The 23,085-nt window shown below is 41.6% G+C and overlaps 1 protein-coding gene across 2 annotated transcripts in view; it reads left to right on the top strand.

Annotated features, from left to right (window-relative positions):
• Positions 1-23,085, top strand: part of LOC124595968 (B-cell lymphoma 6 protein-like) — a 105,959-nt gene that overhangs the window by 32,212 nt on the left and 50,662 nt on the right. For both annotated transcript variants that reach the window (XM_047134905.1, XM_047134906.1), the window contains exons 3-5: positions 1,372-1,575; positions 17,307-19,165; positions 20,258-20,507. In XM_047134905.1, coding sequence (XP_046990861.1) covers positions 1,372-1,575; positions 17,307-19,165; positions 20,258-20,507 — 2,313 coding nt within the window. The remainder of the gene's footprint in view (positions 1-1,371; positions 1,576-17,306; positions 19,166-20,257; positions 20,508-23,085) is intronic.

The following is a 23,085-nucleotide window of genomic DNA, read 5'->3' as shown; positions in this document are numbered from 1 at the left end:
TATTGGTAGAATACTGGGGAACTGCAATCAATCTACAAAGGAGATTGCTTACAAACTTGGGCCACTGGTTCTAGAATACCTGTTGAATTGTGTAAACCTATACCATATAGGCCTAACAGGGGCTATTGAACATACACAGAGAAGGGCAGCACGAATGGTACAGTTTTGTTTAATCTATGGGGGAGTGCCACAGAAGTACTGAAGGAACTGAACTGGAAGACTCTTGAGGATAGACGTAAACTATTCCAAGAAAGTCTATTAACAAAGTTTCAAGATCGGCCTTTAAATGATTACTCTAGGAATATACTACAACCCCCAGTGTACCATTCACAAGGGGATCATGAAGATAAGATTACCACAGTTACTGCATGCACAGAGACATTCAAAGAATCATTCTTCCCATGCTCCATACATGAATGGAACAGGAAGAAACCCAAATAACTGGCACCTCACAGTGATTTGCAGAGTATAGATGTAGAAACTGTGTATGTCTTGATGCTGCATAATTCACTGCATGCAAATACCCAGACTATATTCATCCAGTATTTGAGAATGAGAGCAACTAGCAGCTTCCAACAAAGTTTATATATAATTTCAAACCTTACAAATTTTTTCTCATTGACACCCCATATCACTTGTACATTTTATTTTGTATGATAAAGTGGGAACAATAAAAAATCAATCAATGAATAAAAACAGAAACCTAGATCCTTAAAATACCATTAGCTACTTTTCTCAGCACCAGTACTTCAAAGAAAACTTTGCTGTACTGGAGAACCATATTGTCAACTACTGGTATGGTTGCTAAAGGAACATTGTTCTTGTTGAGGAAAAAGGAGCAGAAATGTTTGTGGAATTCTGAGGCATCCAGTTAGGGATTATGTTTCCAATGTAAGCATGGTTCACATTGCACAAGCTATATTATGTCTCTTTCATTGTTACTTTCTTCCTGCCAATACTTGCAGCACTTTTTTAAACCTTATGTAAATACATAATTCAGAAATAAAGGTAACAATTCACTGTTCAGTGACTCAACACCTCAGCTATTCAGTGAATTATCACCTTTACTCCTAATTTATTCAGATTCTGCAAGAACTTTCCATACAATATTTTCTAATCCTTTACCATTCTCCTATTATAGATTTATCTCCCAATATTGATATACCATTTTAAAATAGTTGTACACTCATGTCTGCCAGCTTTTGCCCTGTTTCACAACTTTAGATAAAACCTTCTTTGTGTGCTTATACAGAAAAAGTTTTTGTCTCATGTGACAATAATTAAAACTGAATTGTAGATTTCTTTTCTTTTTTGCTTTCTACCATACAAGATTCAGTCAACTAACTCATGTAACGTGATGTATTGCAACAGGTCGAGGATGAAGCTGTCAAGATGGCCACCATGACAGAAGCGGGCATAGAATCTCTTCTTGCGGAACAAGAAAAAGAGCAGGAACAGGACGAAGAACAGGATGATGAGCCTGTTGGAACGCAAACTGAGTGGATTCCAGAAGTCCCCAGCCATGCAAATCCCCTTAATGTGCAGCCTGATAGTGGTGTTCTCGTACTCAGCAAGGTAAGTAATTGATTAAATAAAAATGACTGCTGCTTCTTGATGCTCTGTCTGTCATACATCTGATCAGATGTTCTGGAAGTCTGACGGTTGAATGATAACTGTTACTTCCAAAAGACAGTACAAATAACTGTATGAAACTATATCAGAAATTCCCTTTGAATTTCCTGTTCAGCGTCGTACTCTTTCCTTTTTCCCCCTGCACACAGGGACCCCACATAAATGGGTACGCCAAACAAGTTTCGTGGAGTTATTACATGTACATGTAGGTCATTCATCATTTTAAGGAAGAGATGAAAACAACAGGGTGCCAGACATGGACTGTATGGTGCATGTAATTTTCCTTCTCCCCAGACTTTTTTTTACCACTCAGTTAGTTGAAGTTTGGTTCAAGGAAATCGGTGTGTGTGACTCCATCAGTATCCCAGAATACAGATGTCATCACTTTTTAACCAAAGATTTGATCTTATTTTCTGTGGCAGATTTTTATGTCTGTATTTGGGATCTCCACACAAGGGAAGACAACTGGGCTGAAGTACATCTCTAAATTTGTATTCCATCAAAGCAATGCACAGTGTTATGTTGAAATTAATAGAAAAGTTTTTCTGAAATGCAAGGGAGATGACTTTTACTCCAGCTCGCCAATTTATCATATGCTACCAATGCATTTTAAGGTTATGATTTTTTGGTAATCAGGTGGTCATAAGTGAATTGTGAAATGTGTTATTGCAGATAATTGCACTTTCAATGCAGCCATCACTTCTGTGATTCATTTCTCCAGAATGCAAAACCTTGCTGCTGCCCATGACTGTTTCACACATCAGCTGCTTCTTGTCATGTCTTAAGTATATTTATTTGTTGTATATTCTGCATGTTCTGGAATGCCCACATTAATTGAAATACAGGGTGTCCGAACAGTCTTTCCCTGATTACATAAATTGATAACTCAGGCTAGAAGTAAGATACAAATATGAAACTGGTGTCTAATTGTTTACAAACTATCCAAGTTTTGTGCATACAAAGTGCAAATCGTTCAGGCCTTGTTGCCCAATGACAGTACATGTTGATATTACTTTGCGGTCGAAATGCTATCACATATTGAGGACGATGATGGTTACCTCAGACGAATTGCCTTTTCTGACGAAGCCTGTGCGGTGATTTTAAGCAGACGGTCATTGTGCAATGTGTCTCAGATTTGTATCTCATTCTGCGACAGGCAGAGTGGTTGGAACCTTTCTTTATATAGGGTAAACCTTTAACCCTGGCCTGAGAGACATCCCAGTCTGGCACTGGTGCTGCTGTCTCCCATCGGAACCCAGATGGCACCAAGCAACCCATCACTTACACATCAAAAGCACCTTTGCAGTCATTTTAAACAGACGGTCATTGTGCAATGTGTCTCAGATTTGTATCTCATTCTGCGACAGGCAGAGTGGTTGATGAAGCTGTCGAGGTGGGGGAGGGGGCTAGTATTTTTCCCACATGGACTTGTGTGATGCTTGGCTACAGTTGCCGGCGGAGGAGATTTCTCGACTTCCTCAACACTCCCTTTGGGCTTTAGCAGTTTAATCCTTGCATTGTGGAATCTCGTCTGCTCCTGGAACTAACCAATAGTATTTGGAGCAGTTGATTCAGGACATTTCCTGTTGCATCAATTACCTTCACAACTTCTGAGTCATGGACCCTACTCAGGAGGAGCATTTACAAAACCTTCTCTTTGTTTTCCAATGAATCCTGGAGAAATACCTTCATTGCAAGCTGGAAAAGTGCAGTTTTTTCTCCCTGGAGGTACATTTTTTTGGGTCATGCGCATAATAAAGATGATGTTGTCCACACGGGAAACTACATCAAGGCCACTGCTAATGTTCTGGCACCCAAGAACCTGGAAGAGCTCCAGTCTTTTTTGGGTAAGATTTTGTATTATGCTCAGGTCATTCCCCAGCCGGCACAAATCTGCCAAAATTCTTAACTGGATTCGCCAGAAGAGTGTTCAGTTTGTCTGGTCTGCAGATTGTCAGCGGGCTTTTCAGTGTCTCAGGCAGTGTTTGTGCTTTTTCTAACTGCCTGGCTTTCTTTATATAGGGTAAACCTTTAACCCTGGCCTGAGACACATCCCAGTCTGGCACTGGTGCTGCTGTCTCCCATCGGAACCCAGATGGCACCAAGCAACCCATCACTTACACATCAAAAGCGCTTGCCATTGCGCAACATAGTTATTCACAAATGCAGAAGGAGATGCTAGCTGTTACTTTGGGGTCAAAAAGGTTCCACATTTTCCTATGTGTGGCAAATTTCTTCCTCATCACCAACCACAAGCCATTGGTTTTCTTATTTGGCCCTTATTCCAAACTGCTGGATAGGATGCCCACCAATTGCAGTGGTGGGCCCTCTTTCTCAGTAACTGTCATTATGACATTAGTTACAGCCCCATTGCACAGCACACCAATGCATTATTGCAGCTACCAGTGGGCCCAATCCAGAGTTCGATCAGCAAGAAGCACTTGTATTCACATTGGATGATGCCTTCTTGCAGGGTTTGAGGACAGAACCAGGCTGCATCACAGTGCCAGTTCTCTCCTTCATCGGTCCCAGAGCTCCCTTGAGACAAGGTGCACGTTGATTTTGCCAATCCCTTTCTCGGGCAACGTGTGGTTGTTAGTGGTTGATGCACTGTCCAATACTCTGTATGTGACCAAGCTGTTGTCCACATTATTGACTGCTACAGCTCACATGTTGTCAGTTATTTTTGCAATTGAGGAGACCTTGGTATATGAGAACAGTCAGCAGTTTGTCTCATGGAAACTTGAGGACTTTTGCATTCGCAGTGCTATCCAGCATCTGATTACCGTTCCATTTCACCCAGGTTCTAACTCAGAGGTAGAGCACTTCATGCATACATTTAAGACCCTACTGAAGAAGTCCATGTCTGCCACCTCCCGTGATGATGGGTTGTCAAACTTTTTGGTTACATATCGGGCAACGCCAGTCATTGCATGCAGTCACGGAGCACATTTGGATGGGTGCTAGCAACAGGATCTGGATTTGCTGCACCCAGAGTTGCATGCCATGAACCACTGCATTTTTCTTCCAGGGCTGCCGTTTGAATCCAGTTCTTCTGCTGGAGACAGGAGTGGCTGCCAGGTGTTGTGGTGGTTCCATGAAAATCAGTTATGCCCTCTCCCTGTTGGTCTGCCAGGTGGCAGGATGGGTCATGACATTGTTCCAGAGAGGACTTCCACTTGCAGCGGCATTCTGCCCCATTGCTGCCTCCTCCCCAGCCTCCGTTGTCCTCCCTTCATCTACAGCAGTTACCCCCAGTGAAACCCACACCTTCTCCTGCCGATGTGGAGCTCATGGATTTTGTTCAGCCTCCTCCTCCTCCTCCTCTTCCTCAGTCTCCTCGCTGGTGGAGGTGGCATCACTTCCACTGCCGCCGGTAGACACGCCTTCCCCCCCCCCCCCCCCCCCCAATTGCCCCTGCCTCCCTTTCAGCAGAACCATCAGCATCAATGTTGCCCCCTCTGGTGGTTCATCCGCTGTCTGGTTTTCCAGGGGCTGTCCAGTTCTTTGCTGGCCCAAGCCTGATCAGTTTTGGCCCTGTGCGGCCTTTTCAGGAGAGAAAAATTCAGTATCCGTGCCAGCACACATCACAACAGTGGCAGATGCGCTGGCATAGGTAGCACAGTGGGTTAGTGTAGAAACTTGCCTAGTGCTATGTTTTCCTTTGTATGCTGTGTGGCTCTTTAGTGAACATAGGAGTGAGAAACAGATGTCGCTCATGAACAGAGAATTCAGATATTAAAAATAATACATAACTTTGTTGCTGTAGATTGCAGTGTCAGTTGCTAGCAATAGATTTGAATGTTGAAACATATACAGATACAAAATATTTATAAATCTGTCACTCTCTAATACAATGTCTATTCAGAAGATGTTGAGCCCTGGCTACTATGAAAGTCTGTAAATGTTGTTCAATTGGCAAACACTCAAAATGGGGGTCAGTGCATGAATGTTCAAAATTAAGTACACCTGCTGCTGGATCTCCAGAGAGGGGTTGCTTGCATCTCATCAGCAGTGAAATAATTATTCATGGCAGCACCATTGTGCCACTCTGGTGGCTGTAGAAAACACAGCAGTTTAACTGATGGTGCATGTATTTGAAAGCGCAGCTGACTGGATAACAGCTGATCTTGCACTTCTCCCCACGCATTTGGCAGGTACAGAGGGAGGCCTTTGCCATGCATACTGATGAGGCTGGTTGCTTGGTTGGAGGCAGTGCAAACCAACCCACTTCCTGACATTGTATCTTGTGACAGCCAGGAAAACTATTCAACCTTAGCGACAGGAAGATAACTGGCAGCTTCGCTCAGAACACTGATGACAGCTGCTGAAATGTCATGAAGCAAGTGCTGGCTGAGCTGTCACCGGAACATGCACTTCACTTAGGTGCAAAAGCCATAATAACTTTTCCATATAAAAGCAGAGCTCATAATTTGTTTTGATTTATTGAAATTCAGTTCCTTACATTAAATTTAATTAAACACATAATATGTAGCAGCTCAAAATATTGTCTGGTGCGTTAGTACTTTCTTTCACAGAGCCCTTCAATTCGTCCCATATATGTACTGTATTATCTTATGAATATTTAATTAATTCAGTGGTGACTATTTATTTTAAAACTTACGTTACCATGCTATAACAATAACCTTAGCATTTATCTCTTAACATAATAGCTATTTTAGTAATTCTAGCACATTAAAAAACTGTAAATAAATATGGTGTTAATGGTTTACTTCCCGTACCCATGCCTCAACACTGGTCCCATCATTCTGGTGTCTGACGGAGATAGAGCACAGGTTATAACACTGTTAGGTGTTGTATAGATCTTGTTTTGTTAATGTGTATATTCTTTTCAATTTAGAATCTGTTACCGAGTCCCAAATTTTGTCTAAAATAACATGAAATGGAATTTTATTTGCTGTATGATGCACCACTACACTTTCCTTCTCTTTTTTTGAGGAATTTAAGAGACTTAAGATCATTTTAGTGGGCAACATGGGTCGAGATATATTTCACTAGGCACCTCCCATCTTCAGCTTGATGCAATTTCATCGTAGATGGATACACTCCTGAGATTTTATTGCTGCCTGGCAGCTTTAAATGTTTGGCACCTTTATCTTTCATAGTAAAACAGCCTGAATGATGGTATAAATAGTAGTGTCTTACAGAATTGTCAGCAGCAAGTTGAGACCCACTATTCTTGCCATAAAATGAATATGTCAACTTCTCTGTTTTGTTGTCCCAATTCTAAAAGTTGTCAAAAGATGCTAAATTCAGTGCTTCGCTCATAAGCTGTATATTGTGTGCCACTGCTAAACGTTTGGACAAACAGTTTTCTGTGAGCACTTAACTAATTACAAATGTAGCACCTCACTGATCCATCTCCACCAACAAACTCACCATGATGACTCCGATGATGTCTCACGTTCTTCTCAAAACTGAAATTTATGTTGCAGAGATGACATTGGATTGCATAAGTATTTTGGCTTCTTAGAAGAGGCGTCACAACTTGCAGCTTCCCTAGATGTACCTTGGAGACATGTTATCTCGTGTTTTTGTTGTAGGTGTTGTGCTGACTGCTGGGTAGTCAGCACCAACACAAAAAAGGAAGGAGAGAAGGTGCGATGGCTGGTGGCAGGAATCCAAAATCATCTGTACAAAACACTTTCTAATTAATAGAAAACTGTATTTCTGTTATGGGAAGAAGCAATATTCAACTTCTCGCCATGAGGTGGCTTCCTACATGCAGTTAAATTTACTCTCTTATCACTACTTTGCAGAACACAGACTGAGTATTGTCTTTGTATTACTCAGTACTGATGCTCTTGAAGTCTGTGACCAAACTAGGGCCAACTAGCAGTGGGTGGCTGGTTAAGTCAGCGTTGACAGGGGGTGCTGAACTCTGTCTTCCTGGAGGTGTGGTGCTGCCTATTCTTTCCATTGGCACATGGGTCAGCACCTTCTTGATGCCATTTTGCAGTGCTACAATGCTCGATGAGCAGTTAATGCTTTAGAACTGCACAATAGGTAATACACCTTTCCACACTCTGAACACTCAAACTGCTTCATTTCACTCATGATGCGACACAGCCCTGCTTTGAACAGAATACAGTAACACAAATTGTGCCAAGTCAGATTCCTGCCACCAAGCGCTGGCTTCGTATTATTTTGGATACCTGAGGTAGTGTTTGTAGTGAAGCATACAGTTAGTTACCTTCCATGCAAATGTTCTACCACCGAAATATCAGGAGCGGGCAAAGTACAATGTGAACTCAGAAACATCAGCAAAGCAACTTCCGGTAAATGTGAAGCTCAAAGTTTTGACAGTTGTATGTTGAACATATTAACGAAACATTCGGCCTCACTGTTGAAAAAGGAGGTCCATTGTCAGAAGCAATTGTTTGTGTCAAGCCTGTCTTGTACTGGGTAGGAAATGACAGTGAATTCTTGGACCACATCAGCAATATCCGGGACAACATCAAGTTCTGATGGAGATAGATAGACAGATTGTGCCGTGCCATTCTATGATGTCCTCATCTGCTGTAGAGCAAATGGGTGTCTCAGCCTCAGTGTTTACCAGAAAATCCATCCTCAAGGACTGCTATCCACATCTATATCGGCATGACTACTCTGCAAGTCACATTTAACTGCCTAGCCGAGGGTTCATCGAACCACCTTCACAGTAACTCTCTGTTATTCAGCTCTCAAACAGCATGCAGAAAAAATGTACACCTATGTCTTTCTTTGTGAGCTCTGATGTCCCTTATTTTATTTTGATGATTGTTTCTCCCTATGTAAGTCTGTATCAACAAAATATTTTTGCATTCAGAGGATAAAGTTCCTGATTGAAATTTCGTGAAAAGATCCCGCCACAATGGGAAATGCCTTCGTTTTAGTGATTTCCACCTCTTATCCTGTATCACGGCCTGACACTCTCTCCCCTATTTCTCTATAATACAAAATGTGCTGCCCTTCTTTGAACTTTCACAGTGTACTCCATTAATCCTATATGGTAAGGATCCCACACCACGCAGCGATACTCCAAAAGAGGATGGACAAGAATAGTGTAGGCAGTCTCTTTAGCGTGTTTCTTGCATCTTCTAAGTGCACTGCCAATAACATGCAGTCTTTGGTTCATCTTTCCAATGACGTTTGTTTTTGTGTGTTCTTTCCAGTTTAATTTTTTGTAATCATAATTCTTAGGTATTTAGTTGAATTTACAGCCTTTAGATTTGATTGATTTATTGTGTAACCGAAGTTTTAACAGATTCCTTTTAGCACTCATGTGGATTTCAAATGACTTAAGATGGCTGCTCAGATTGTCTCCTAAATCATTTGCACAGATAAGGAACAACAGAGGGCCTATAACACTACCCTGGGGAATGCCAGAGACAACTTCTGTTGTACTCAATGACTTTGTCAGTTACTACAAACTGTGACCTCTCTGACAGGAAATCAGGAATTCAGTCGCATAACTGAGACAGTATTCTATAAGCATGCAATTTGATTTCAAAATTGCTTGTAAGGTTCAGTGTCAAAAGCCTTCTGGAAATCTAGAAGTATGGAATCAATTTGAAATAGGATTGTCAATACTACTCAACACTTCGTGTGAGTAAAGAGCTAGTTGTGTTTCACAATAAAGATGTTGATTGAATCATTGTTGACTATGTGTCAGTATATCATTCTCTTCAAGGTAATTCATGATGTTAGGACACAATATTATGTTCCAAAATCTTGCTGCATATCAATTTTAATGATAGGGGCCTGTAATTTAGTGGATTATTCCTATTGCCTTTCTTGACTTTTTGTGTGACTTGTGCAACTTTCCAGTCTTTGGGTACGGGTCTGCTGTTGAGTGAGTGGTTATACATGATTGTAAAGCATGGAGCTATCGCATCAGCATATTCTGATAGGAACCTAGTTGGTATACAGTCTGGACAGGAAGACGTGCTTTTGTTAAGTGATTTAAGTTGATTCACTGCTCTGAGGATATCTACGTCTAAATCACTCATGTTGACAGTTGTTCTTGATTTGAATTCTGAAAAATTTATTTCGTCATCTTTGGTGAAGGAATATTGGCACACTAACACCTATCACCACCTGTTGCAGGAACATTCTATTCTGAGGATCTTGGTACATTGAGAGGAAGCTGTCTCAGATGCAGGAAACCTGCTGAAAGAACTGAGCTGGTTACAGAAAGTGTTCAAGGAAAGCAGCTACAACAACCACCAAATTTCACAAGCCTCTTTCTGAGAACACGGAAATAAGGTCTCTGGGGAGGAGTCGGAGAAGCTTGTGTTTTTGCCATTCTGTGATCCAGTAATAGGGAAGATAGTCTCCTAAAGAGGCATAGAATCAATTTCGTCTTCAGGGCTCCAGCAAAAAATTGACAGATCATGAGGGTTGTGAAAAATGATGTAGGCCTCAAAACATCAGGTATATTTGAAATATCCCTTGGATTTGGACAGTTTTATCTTGAACAGACTGTGAATATTGTTAAACAGAGCTGTGTAGAACACAACAGATGTTTTTGCCTCTAGTACCCTTAGAAATTGACAGTAGCAGAGCATTGCTCTATAAAATGGACATCGTATTGCATTTGAGGAAACATCTGGTACGAAATGGACTGTCTTGGACATGAGATAGCGTAATAAAAGAAGTGATTGAGGTAAAAATTTGTAACAACATCCTTAATAAAAATGGCGACCTTTAGCTAAGCACGTCTTAGGATACAGGTAGTGGAAGGTTGAAGCAGCTGCATAATGAAAACATTACCTTATATGGCAGTGGAACAAGCACCAGTGATGTCAGAGACGGCAGCATGGCTATATAAGGATGGTAGCTGCATCCAAACAACAGTCGCCACTTGACAGTGGCCAAGGAGTACTTTTCTTAAAGCTCATGGATTTTAAACCACTTGACTTGCCTGGAGGCTTGAGAGGATTTTATCAGGACTACTGGTGTCAGGAGGAGGAGATGGCACAAAAGATCTGTTTACGGATGAGCTGGGTGGGATGTTTTATTTAGTTGACGTATGGCTTACAGAATTATATTTTAAAAGTACATACAATTAAGTTGATTTAAGATAAGATAAAATTATATGAATCATTATAAGCAGATACATCTATATTATGTGCGTATAGTCAGACAATGAAAACTCCAGGTTAGAACATCAGCAATGTTGAAAAAGATAGATTGCTACTTACTGTGAAGATGACACATTAAGCTGCAGACAGGCGCAGTTAAAAGACACATACACATAGCTTTTGGCCATTGCCTTCACCAGAAAAAGAGAAACACACACTGTTCATTCACACAAGCAAGCACACCTCATGCAAACATGACCACGAACCCTCGCAGCTTGGGCCAAAATGCAACTGTCACGTTTGATGGAAGCAACAGTTTGGAGGGGGCAGGGAAGGTGAAGGGATAGCAGTGTACAGGTGATGGGAAAGTGGTGCACTGTTTGACGGAGTGTGCAGGGACTACAATGCCAGCCGACATGGCATCTGGAGGTTGTGGGCCAGGGAGGTGGGGAAAACAGAGTAAAAAAAGGAGAGGAGTGGGGAAAGATAGGTGAGTGCATTGGCAGAGGGCCACAAAGAAAGAGGGTGGGAGACGAGACTGGAGAGAATGTGATACGACAGAGGGGATGGTAACTTTTTGGTGGAGGTGGCAGTGTGTTACCATAGGCTGAGGCCGGGTAACTGTAGGAGCAGAGAACATGTTGTAAGGATGACTCCCATCAGTGCAGTTCCAAAAAGCTGGTGGTGGAGAGGAGGATCCAGATGGCTTGGGTAGTGAAGCAGCTAATGAAATCAAGCATGTTATGTTCAACTGCATGTTGTGCCACAGGTGGTCTACCTTGTTCTTGGCCACAGTTTGGTAGTGTCCGTTCATTCTGGTGAACTGCTGGTTGGTGGTCATTACCACTTGGTATATATTGGCATATAAAAACCTGTCATATATTGACATATTTGTGTGACTACCAACCAGCTGTCCACCAGGATGAATGGACATCACCAAACTGTGGCCGAGAGCAAAGTACATCACCCTGTGGCACAACATGCAGCTGAACATAACATGCTTGATTTCAATGGCTGCTTCACTACTCAAGCCATCTGGATTGTCCCCTCCATCAACAGCTTTTCTGGGCTGTGCTGATGGGAGTTATCCTTACAACACATTCTCCATTTCCGTAGTTATCTGGCCTCAACCTCCAGTTACTGGGATCATGCCCACGACCAAGCAGTTTCCACCCTCTCTGTCCCATCACCTCCTTCACATTCTCGTTTCCCATAATATTTGTTTGTTGTCCTACCAGTTGCCAGTGCACCCAGCCATCTTTTCCCACTCATATCCTCGTTTTCTCCATTTTCCTCACCTCCCTGCTCCACATGCTCCTGACGCTACACCTGTTAGTGTTCTTGTCCCTCTGCACTCTGCCAGTCAGTGTTTATGTCTCCCCCAAACCATACACTGCTATCCCTTCCCCTTGCCTGCCCCCTAGATACTGTTGCTTCCATCCCACATGGTAGTTGCATTCTGGCCCTAGGTGCTAGAGTTGGCAGTCCTGTGTGTGAGGTGTGCTTGCTTGTGTGAATGGATGAGTGGCTTCATGGGTGGTGAGGCTGTAAGGAAGAGACTGTTTGAAATGGAATGGAAGACAGCTTTTCTATCTAGATTATCCATAAACAGACCTCATGTGTCATCTCCTACTCTGACACCAGTAACCTTTTAACCAACCACCAACCAGCACTCCTCTGATACCCAGTATCACCCTGACCTTGGAAAACTCAACCACATCCACCATCGTGGTTTTGTGACTACCTCTTGTCATGCCATGAGATGAGAAATATCCTACCAAACATCCTACCTAAAGTAGTGTTCCACCACCCACCTAACGTACAAAATATCCTTGCCCACCAACATTACAATTTTGCTCTCAATCCTGGACCACGTGGGTCATTCCCTTATTGCCCCCTAAGGTGCAAGACTTTTTCCATACACCAACCCACCACCTCCTTCTGGAGTTCATTCACAGACATTTGCTACCAAATAAATGGCATGTCCATGTGTGGAAACAGCCATGTTCCATATGAGGGGATATCTAGAAAAGTACTGGAACTATTTTTTAAAATGTATATATTTTCAAATTGTACAAAACAATCTCATCCTCTTCGTAATACTCTCCATTACAACTAATACATTTGTTCCACTGATGCTTCCACTGTTTGAAACATTATGTGTAGTCATTATTAAAAATGGCTGACAACCTCTCCCTCATTTTTTCTTGACTACTTCAAGTTGTCAAATCAATGTCTTTTCATGCCCCTTTTCATGTGTGGAAATAAGAAAAAGTCGCAAGGAACCAGGTCAGGCATGTAAGGACTGTGGGGGCAACAGAACCATGCCATTTTTAGACAAAAACTGTCTTAACATGATGGCTGTGTGCGCAGGTGCGTTGTTGTGGTAGAAGACCCAGTCTCCTGTCTGCTACAAACTGGGCTCCAAGATAACCCACTAATCTCTAACTGTTGATCAGTTGTCTGTCGATGGTCTGTGAGCACAAGCCCTCGAATTTTTTAAATATTTTCATCGACTCGGGCAGTTGATGGATGTCCAGAATGAGGTTTGTCATCAATCGACATGTCACCTTTTTTTAAATCAAGCAAACCACTCCTACACTTGAGTTTTTCCCGTAGCATCATCTTGGTAACCTGTTTTAACATTAAAACAGTTTCAACAGCATTTTTACCAAGTAGGAAACAAAATTTCACAACTGCACATTGTTCACTTAAATTTGCCATCATAAAAACCGAAACAAGAACTAAACATTGAATTGACAGCAAAAATAGTCACTACAGATGAACAGAACAAGCCACGTCGAAAACAGCGGCAGCACTGAACTGGCAGTGAGTTGTACTGTACACGCCTACTGGCAGAAATATATACTACACAAGCTCCACACATGGCAATGTTATTCCTCTCTTTTTTTCCCCTCGTATCAGCTATGCTGCAATTACTGTGCTGCATTCTGTGTGGGCATGACAAGTACCCCACTGTCTACTTACATGAGAGGCTACTGCCAAGCTTTGACAAACCGCAAACTGGACCACCCAGTTGCCAAAAATGCTGCACACAACAACAGAAATGACTTCAACAGTTGCTTCACTACACAGGTCATTTGGATACTTCTTTCCAGTACAGGTTTCTCTGAACTACACAGGTGAGAATTTTCTCCAACATATCTTGCAGTTTTGCATTCCCCTTGGCATAAATCTCTGTTAATCTGTTTCCCATTGCCTCGCCTTATCTTCCGCCTTGTCTCTTGTGTTCTGTCCACACCATTCCTTGCCTACCTGGATTGTGTATGGCTTCTCCCATCACTCTCCCCTCCCTCCCCCTGGCAGGGGGCCATTCTCTCTCTCTCTCTCTCTCTCTCTCTCTCTCTCTCTCACACTCTCTCTCTCTCTCTCTCTCTCACACACACACACACACACACACACACACACACACACACACACCCCCTACCCCTCCCCCTTCCTGTTCCCCTTTTCTGTCTCCCTCTTCATCTTTATCTCCACCTTCTTCTCCCCCCCCCCCCCCTCCCCAACCCGCTCACTTTTCTTTTTGAACTCCTTTCATCTTGTGCAGCCACTGAGACATCTGTCAAATTGCATACTTTTACTAGAGAGAGAGCAAGAGTGCAAAAGATAGCATGTGTTTTCTCTTATGTGTTTCTTTGCTCAACACATCAGTCCATTGTAGGTGAGTGGTTATATTTTCCTAATTTTAGAAATATTAATTTTGTAGTTCCTTGTGTATGCTTTAGAATTGTTTTCCCAAGTTTGCAGTCATTGTCTTTCCCTTTCCCAAAATGGTTCATATTTGGGGGGGGGGGGGGGGTGTAGCCTGTCTTCTATGAATTTTCAATAATAGTAACATTGGATATTATGGAATAAAAGCATAATTTAATACCACTGTGATGGAACTTCTGTTTACATTATCTTAAAGTTACAAGTTCTCATTTAAAAAAAAAAAAAAAAATTGGTTACAAATGTATCATTCAAAGTATTTTCCATCGCTGGCCACTACTTTCTCCCATTTTTCAGGCAGTGTACGAATCCCACGTCTAAAAAATTATTCATCTTTTGAAGTGATCCACGAATCAATCCAATTTGCAACTTCTTTATGAGATTGGAAGTGTGGGTCAGCCAGGCCATGCGCCATTGATCTAAACATGTGATAGTCATAGGGAGCAATGTCTGGAGAATATGGTGGGTGGGGTAGGACTTCCTATTTTAATGTTTCCAAGTACATTTTGACCTCTTATGCAATGTGGGGTCAAGCGTTGTGCTGCAAAATCAATTTATCGTGCCTCTCACTGTATTGCGACTGTTTGTGTTTTAATGCTCTGCTCAAACGCATTAATTGCATTTGATAACGAGCACCTGTAGTTGTTTCACTTGGTTTTAACACCTCATAGTACACAACGCCGAGCTGGTCCCACCAAATGCATCTTGGAGCCGTGAATATTCGGTTTGGCCGTCGACATGGAAGCATGGCAGATATAACCCCATGATTCTGTGCATTTAGGGTTATCGTAATGAACCAATCTTTTGTCCCCGGTCACAATGCGGTGCAGAAATGCCTTCTCTCTTTTTGCCTTTGAAGCAACTGTTCACAAACACACAAATGCTGTTCAACGTCTCTTGGTTTCAGCTCACACGAGACCTAAATTCCTTCTTTCTGAATCATGCCCATAGCCTTGAGACGTTTTGAAATGGCTTGCTGTGTCACTCCCACTAATTGTGCCAATTCTTCTTGAGTTTGACGCGAGTCTTCACTCAGCAATGTCTCCAATTTTGCATCTTCAAAATCATTCTCACTTCCACCACTATGCCAGTCTAAGACGTTAAAATCACCGTTCTTGAAGCATTGAAACCACTCATGACATGTTCTTTCACTAATAGCGTCCTTACCATACGTACTTGAGAACATTCAATGAGACTCAGCTGCTGTTTTCTCGATATTGAAACAAAACAGTAGCACCTCCCACAAATGAGGAGAATTAGGGTCATAAACTGACATTTTCAATCAAGAACAACTTTATTATGCATACACAAATCGACTAATGTTTGAATGAGGTTATGTTGACCGAGGTCCAAGCTAACTGCGCGATGTCTACGATCTGTTTCTTTCGACCGCTACTTACTATTGTGTCGCAACCTATCAGCAAACGGTGGAAGCAAAGTAGTACACCTTTTAAATAAAATGTTCTGCAAAATAAAAGTGGTAGTCCAAGTAGAGATCATGCAAAATAATGTTACACTTGTGTAGAAAGACCTTCTCATTTTGAACACAGGGCATTTCCACCCCATTGTTCTGAAGGGATGCTGCCTCAGTTGACTGTCACCTACTGATCTGCATACTTGGAGCAGTCTGTAGATGCAGGAAAGGTTTTTCATAATGCAATGCCATTATATTTTTGTCAGAAGAGGTAGATGAAGGCTCAGAAATATCGTTACAAACGTGAGATGGTTGCAGGAACCATTGTTCCAGTCACTTATATAGAGACTGAAGGAGGGGTAAGACGTTGCTCCAAGTATTTCGCAAGGCTTCACCAATTAAAGAAGACATTGAGGATTGAGAAGTAAATTGTACTTTCAGGTAATATTACTGACTAGGTTATCATGGGATTGACTTAATTCCACGCACCACATGTTCTTTATTTGATGCTGTCAGTGCCATAGTAAGTGATGTTGTCTGCTATGCTACTTTTTATCCCTTTTTTGTTTTATAAGGTTTCCTTTTGGCAGCTCGTAGGGTATCACATTTTACTTTGATTGGTCCTTCGTTTAGGCAGCTATTCCTTTTTTGGTGCTCTGTTGAGAAACTGTTGACTTTGAAAGCCTATACTGTTCATACTGACATAACCTGTTAATACCGTCATATGCAGGCTCGCTGTAGCTTACAAGTTATGTGAGACATATATTTGTGCGTAGGCTGCAGCTGTTGAGCTGCACCTCCCTGCCAGACACTCTGTCGCTGGCATTGTGTCCTCCCTTACCACACACTCTGCCAGTAGACATATACAAACTAAAGGTGGCAATAAATCTTACTAATCAGAAGCAGTCAGAACCAGAGGTTGTGTCCAGAGAGAGAGAGAGAGAGAGAGAGAGAGAGAGAGAGAGAGAGAGAGAGAGAGAGAGAAGTACTTACACTAGAATAAGTTGCACTGTAGGTGAAAAGCTAATGCAAGTGTGTCTGTATACCAGCCATCAATCATCAGAAGGCTAGTGCTTACAATTCCTCATTTTTGTTATTTGTAGGTTACTAAGTAAACTATAAAATAATCACATTTTTATATACGAGCATTTTTTCCCACTCTGTACAAACAATTGTCTGATTTATGCTTAACTCCCCTGTTAATCAAATTACAACTTTTTTTCTTTGCAGCAGGCAGTTAATACTCATTATCAGTATAGTTGCTTCTAAATAAATGCATTTATGCTTGAAAGGTATGCAGGTGTGATCCATAAAAGTGAAACTGCTCTGAATTGCCACTAGCACAGTGTCAAAAGTGTTTGCTGAAAGAGAGATCAGCAAAGAGCTTATTTCTGTATAAATAATAAAATTAATTCTTCTAGCAAAGCATCACTTTTTTGCAGGTTGATGGGAGTGTAGGAGGTCACGAAGAACACATCCTTGTTATGGTGGAACTAAGCAGTAATTGTGAGCAGACAACACAGCAGCTGTCATTTGGGGCACCTCGCTACCACATACAGAATGCTATGGGCAAGGTTCCACTCCACAATTGTGCAGAAAATAACCAGCAGACTTCTGTGATGTATGACATGAATATGCAACACATTTCGAGCAATGGGAAAACATTTGCCTCTCCATTTACTGCAAACAGTCAAAGTGTCTGTCCAGCCAAAACCAATATGTTCAACTGTTCTGACGGACGCCCAAGCCTAACGCAGGTTCAGGTGCTCACTTTCTCGTCGGGCAAAGATGGTGTTTCAGCTGCTGGACCAGCACACCTATATGCCACTCAGCCAATGACGTCTGTCTCAAAAAGTGAAGGTCTTGTGGACTTAGTGCAAACAGAAAGGACACTGTTCAAAGATGTGTCCAGTGCACAGAGAGACGATCAACCGACCAAAGTGGATTTGTCGAGTGACAGAGTTGCTTCTGTATCTTCTGATACTTTGCATCCCCAGTCTGTACATAGTGCATCTACCTGTGATACTGCCCCATGTTCATCTTTAGTGAGTGCTATCCCAGAAACTGGCAATGCAACATCAATAGTACCAGATAGCATTAGCACACAAATGATGTCCAGTATTCCTTCCGAACTACCCATTGAAATACCTACCTCATCAGAAGCTGTGTCTGCTATGAACTGTGATGAGAGTCAAGAAGTGCCCAACATTGAAGCCTCTGTGTTAGCTGCCAGTTCATCTGTTAATATGACAGATGAACTGGGAGACGATCTCAGCACAAACACATCCGATGACCTTTGCCTTGCTGTCGGTGTATCAGACTCAGTTTCTGGAAGTACACCAGGGGTCATGCCTGCTGACATATCTGTAAGCTTGCCTACACAGATTTCTGGCTCTCAGTGTCCTACCATTTCCAGTGTTACAAATAACTGCCCTTCAAGTGTTTCCATTGACTTGGAAGCTGAAACACATAGTAGTACCTGTCAGCTTCCCAGAAACAATTCTCCAGAGGTTTCTGGTATTGCATCTACGCTCGTATCACGTACAGTACATGCTGACACTCAGTGTGATATTTTGGCAGAATTATCAGGAGAGAAACAAGACATTTCCAGTGGTGTGTGCACTGTCGCGTCAGAGTCAGAAACTGTAACCTCAACACACTTAATGCCCAGTAGTATTACTGCTCTACCTGTGTCTATGGATCAACCTGAAGACACAGCTGCTGCCTCGGGTACTGTGTCTCCTTTAAACCATGGCAGTGCTGCAACTCTGCCTACATCTATCACAGACACATTTCCAGTTACAGAAAGTGCACTGCTTACAGAAATCTTGTTGCTTCCGAGACCCCAACAAGAAACTACTGTAGAACCTCTGCAGGCACGTTCCAGTGTGCCTCAAAGCGAGGCAGTAAATCCATGTCCAGCAGCCACTGATTCACTTCCTGCCCTACAGTCTGCCACCCCAGCGCAGCCAGTGTGCTCTGTACAGACCTCCACAGTTGCAAATAGTGCCTGCAGAACTAATTTTTCCACCATAAGCCTTGTTGCACCAAGTAGTATTCCTGCTCCCTTACCTCCACCTTCGGCACCTGTTTCTGTACATAATACCTCATCAGTTGCTGCCTCATCTATAGCCGATCCACATACTGTTTTCATTGCAACAGCTGCTGTCCCAGTTACGAGGTCTCCCACAACATCTGCCGTAGGTTCTACAAAATTTCAGAATGGTGCTACTGAGATATTCTTTATTGAAGAAGAGGATCAGACCTTAGCTACAGCAATGGCACTCACACCCGTAATTGAGTAAGTACCTAATTCACAATTATTCAGTATCAATTAAGAAAAATAGCTATTAAAATGTTTACTGCAAATTTTTTTTTATTCAATTGGGTTAAAGTTTACAAAACATTGTCCACACACACTGCTTGTGCATGGTATAGAGCAAAAACCAAGTTCCTGTGTCAGCGTAATTAAGGACTGTTATAAACAAAGATACTGAAAAGCATAATAACCTGGGATTAAGAAAGAAAGTCTTCATTGCTGCAAAATGTACTGTAAGAATAATATGTGCTACACATCTACAATATCTTGTAGTCATCTGCTTAAGGAGTTAGGCACTTCGACTACTGCTTCACAGTATATTTATTCCTCATAAAATTTGTTGTAAATAATCCAATGCAGCTTAAAAGGAACAGTGGCATACGTAATTACAATACCAGGAGAAAAATGACATTCGTGACACCACAATAAGTTTGTCTTGGGTGTAAGAAGCATTGTATAATTCTGGAACCAAAATTTTTGACAACTTACCTAGTGATATAAAATGTCTGACAGAAAGCAAAGTAAAATTTGAAAACAAACCGAAAACATTTCTCCTTGACAGCTCTTGTTCCATAGAAGAATTTCTGTCATATTAATGTGTAAAATGTGGTGGGTAGGAGTTACTTAACTCACATATGTATATTATGACTCATTCCACATCATTAAGATTTATCATGTAAAGATCAATGGGACATGAAACTAATCAGCATTCTCTAAGATACACTACATCTCCTCCGTGTTCTGACAATTGCTCACATGATTTTACTGTCGTATGTATGAAAATATGAGAGGCATGACCTGTCACTGATGAAAGAACAGTGTCAGAGATCAATTTCTGGATATATGTCTTGTAATGCAGTTCTTTATAATTGTGAGTTGACTACCAGATATCACATGGTTGTTGATGTTACTGAAAGTCATTTTACATTTTGCAACAATTGCCTTAAGCTGCCAGTTCTATTTCCTTAGGCGCCACCTTTTTTAGGTTTGATTTAACTGATATTGATAGAACTTAAGTCCGTAAAAGAAACTTTTCAACTTGTTATCATTTTTATTCCTTTATTCCTGTTGTAGGTACAAAGAGACTGACAGTGAAGACAATGAAAATGCCTCATCACGTGGTGGGAAGTTTCGTTGTGAAATGTGTGAAAGGACGTTCAAACGACGAGCGAAGTTGAATGAACACATGGCTGTGCACAGGCAAGAGCGGCCATATGAGTGTGATCAGTGTGAAAAGAAATTTTTCCAGCGTTGGGATCTTACTCTGCACAAACGCTTGCACACTGGCCTGTTCCAGTGTGAGTTCTGCAACAAGACATTTCCTGTGAGTTGTAAGGCAGACTTATTTTTCATCTTTGTTAAAACTAATAAACTTAATCAAAGAATTGAAATTCCGATTAGGAGCTTATTAAACGAAGTAGAGGAAATTTAGCAGTAATACTGCAATACTGCAAAATTAATAAACTTTTTATTTACTATCGACCCAGTTATTGGACACTGCTAGTGAACTAAATATCTCAATTTGAACTTAGAATTAAAGATGTTATATTTTAGGTGGCATAGCTATTCTCTGGTAATGGTATGTGTATCATATCATATTGTTTTGTATATTATATATAAAAACAAAGATGAGGTGACTTACCGAACAAAAGCGCTGGCAGGTCGATAGACACACAAACAAACACAAACATACACACAAAATTCAAGCTTTCGCAACAAACTGTTGCCTCATCAGGAAAGAGGGAAGGAGAGGGGAAGACGAAAGGAAGTGGGTTTTAAGGGAGAGGGTAAGGAGTCATTCCAATCCCGGGAGCGGAAAGACTTACCTTAGGGGGAAAAAAGGACAGGTATACACTCGCACACACGCACATATCCATCCACACATACAGACACGTATTTGAATACTTACACTCCTCAAATCAACTTAGTGGAGAGTACTTTAGCACCAGTCCCACTTCCCATCTTTCCTTTTACATCTGCAAATGGTCTGTGGGAAGAATGATTGTTGGCAAGCCTCCATGTGAGCTAAAATCTCTCTACTTTTACCTTCACGGTCTTTTTGCAGATATACGAAGGAGGAAGAGATATATTTGTTGACTCTTCTAGGAGCATACACACTCAGAATTTTAACAGTAAAGCACACTGTGATGCAGAATCTCTCACTTACAGTATATCTGCCACTAGAGCTGGTTGTGCATTTCTATGCCACTTAATCAACCTGTAACAAAATGCACTGCTCTTCTTTGAAACTTCTCTACTTCCTCTGTTGACTCTATCTGTTTGGATCCCAGACTGACAAGCAGTGTTCAAGTATTGATCGAATGAGGTTTTTGTTAGGTAACTCCTTTGTGGATGAACCAAACTTCCTGAGGGCTCTTCCAGTAAATGTCAGTCTGGTATAATCTTACCTGCAGTTAGTATTATGTGGTCATTTTGCTTTAAACTTCTCCATATGCATTCTACTAGATATTTAATGGATGTGACTGCTGCAAGTGATCATTCTGCAGTCATGTAATCATACAATAATGAGCGTTTCTGCCTATTTATGTGCAATATGTTGTGATTACTTATGTTGAGGGACAACTGCCAGTCCTTGAACCAAGTGCTGATCCTCTGTAGGTCTTGCTATAGTTTGCTACAATTCTTTGTATGTAACTGTATCATCCACGGGAACCCTCACAGAACTTCTAATGCTATCCACTAGGTCTTTCATGTATTATATTGTAAGAAGTAAAGGTCCTATAACACTCTCTTGGAGTGAACCCAAAGTTATTTTCACATATGAAGTTTTTTCTCCAATAAAAATGAGATGCTTTGGTCTGTTTGCTAGGAACTCATCGGGTGCTCTGTATTCTCTACACTCGTATTTCATTCATTTGGCTGTGGTGAGGAACTGTGTTGAACACCTTTCTGAAGTCAAGGAACGAGGCATCAACCTAGGGTGCCAATATACACTGCTGTCTGGTCCTGATGAACAAACAAACTGAGCTTGGTCTCCCACATTCATTTTTGGAATCCAAGTTGATTACTTCAGAGGAGATTTTCAGTCTCTAGAAATCTCATAATAATTGAGCATGAAACATGTTCCAAAATTCTGCCACAGACTGATACCAGCAGTATAGGTTTGTAACTGTATGCATCTGTTCAACAACCCTTCCTGGAAACAGGTTGACCTTCACATTTTTCTGGAGCCCATATTGAAATTCTACATCTACATCCATACTCTGCAAGCCACCTGACGGTGTGTGGCGGAGGGTACCCTGAGTACCTCTATCGGTTCTCCCTTCTATTCCAGTCTCGTATTGTTCGTGGAAAGCAGGATTGTCTGTATGCTTCTGTGTGGGCTCTAATTTCTCTGATTTTATCCTCATTGTCTCTTTGCGAGATATACGTAGGAGGGAGCAATATACTGCTTGACTCTTCGGTGATGGTATGTTCTCGAAGGTATGTTAACAAAAGCCCGTACCGAGCTACTGAGCGTCTCTCCTGCATAGTCTTCCATTGGAGTTTATCTATCTTCTCCGTAACACTTTCGCGATTACTAAATGATCATGTAACGAAGCGCGCTGCTCTCCGTTGGATCTTCTCTATCTCTTCTATCAACCCTATCTGGTACGGATCCCACACCGATGAGCAGTATTCAAGCAGTGGGCGAACAAGCGTACTGTAACCTACTTCCTTTGTTTTCGGATTGCATTTCCTTAGGATTCTTCCAATGAATCTCAGTCTGGCATCTGCTTTACCGACGATCAACTTTATATGATCATTCCATTTTAAATCACTCCTAATGCGTACTCCCAGATAATTTATGGAATTAACTGCTTCCAGTTGCTGACCTGCTATTTTGTAGCTAAATGATAATAGATCTATCTTTCTATGTATTCGCAGCACATTACACTTGT

The sequence above is a fragment of the Schistocerca americana genome, chromosome 2, assembly GCF_021461395.2.
Source record: "Schistocerca americana isolate TAMUIC-IGC-003095 chromosome 2, iqSchAmer2.1, whole genome shotgun sequence".
Lineage (NCBI taxonomy): Eukaryota > Metazoa > Arthropoda > Insecta > Orthoptera > Acrididae > Schistocerca > Schistocerca americana.
This window is presented reverse-complemented; position numbering and strand designations above follow the sequence as displayed.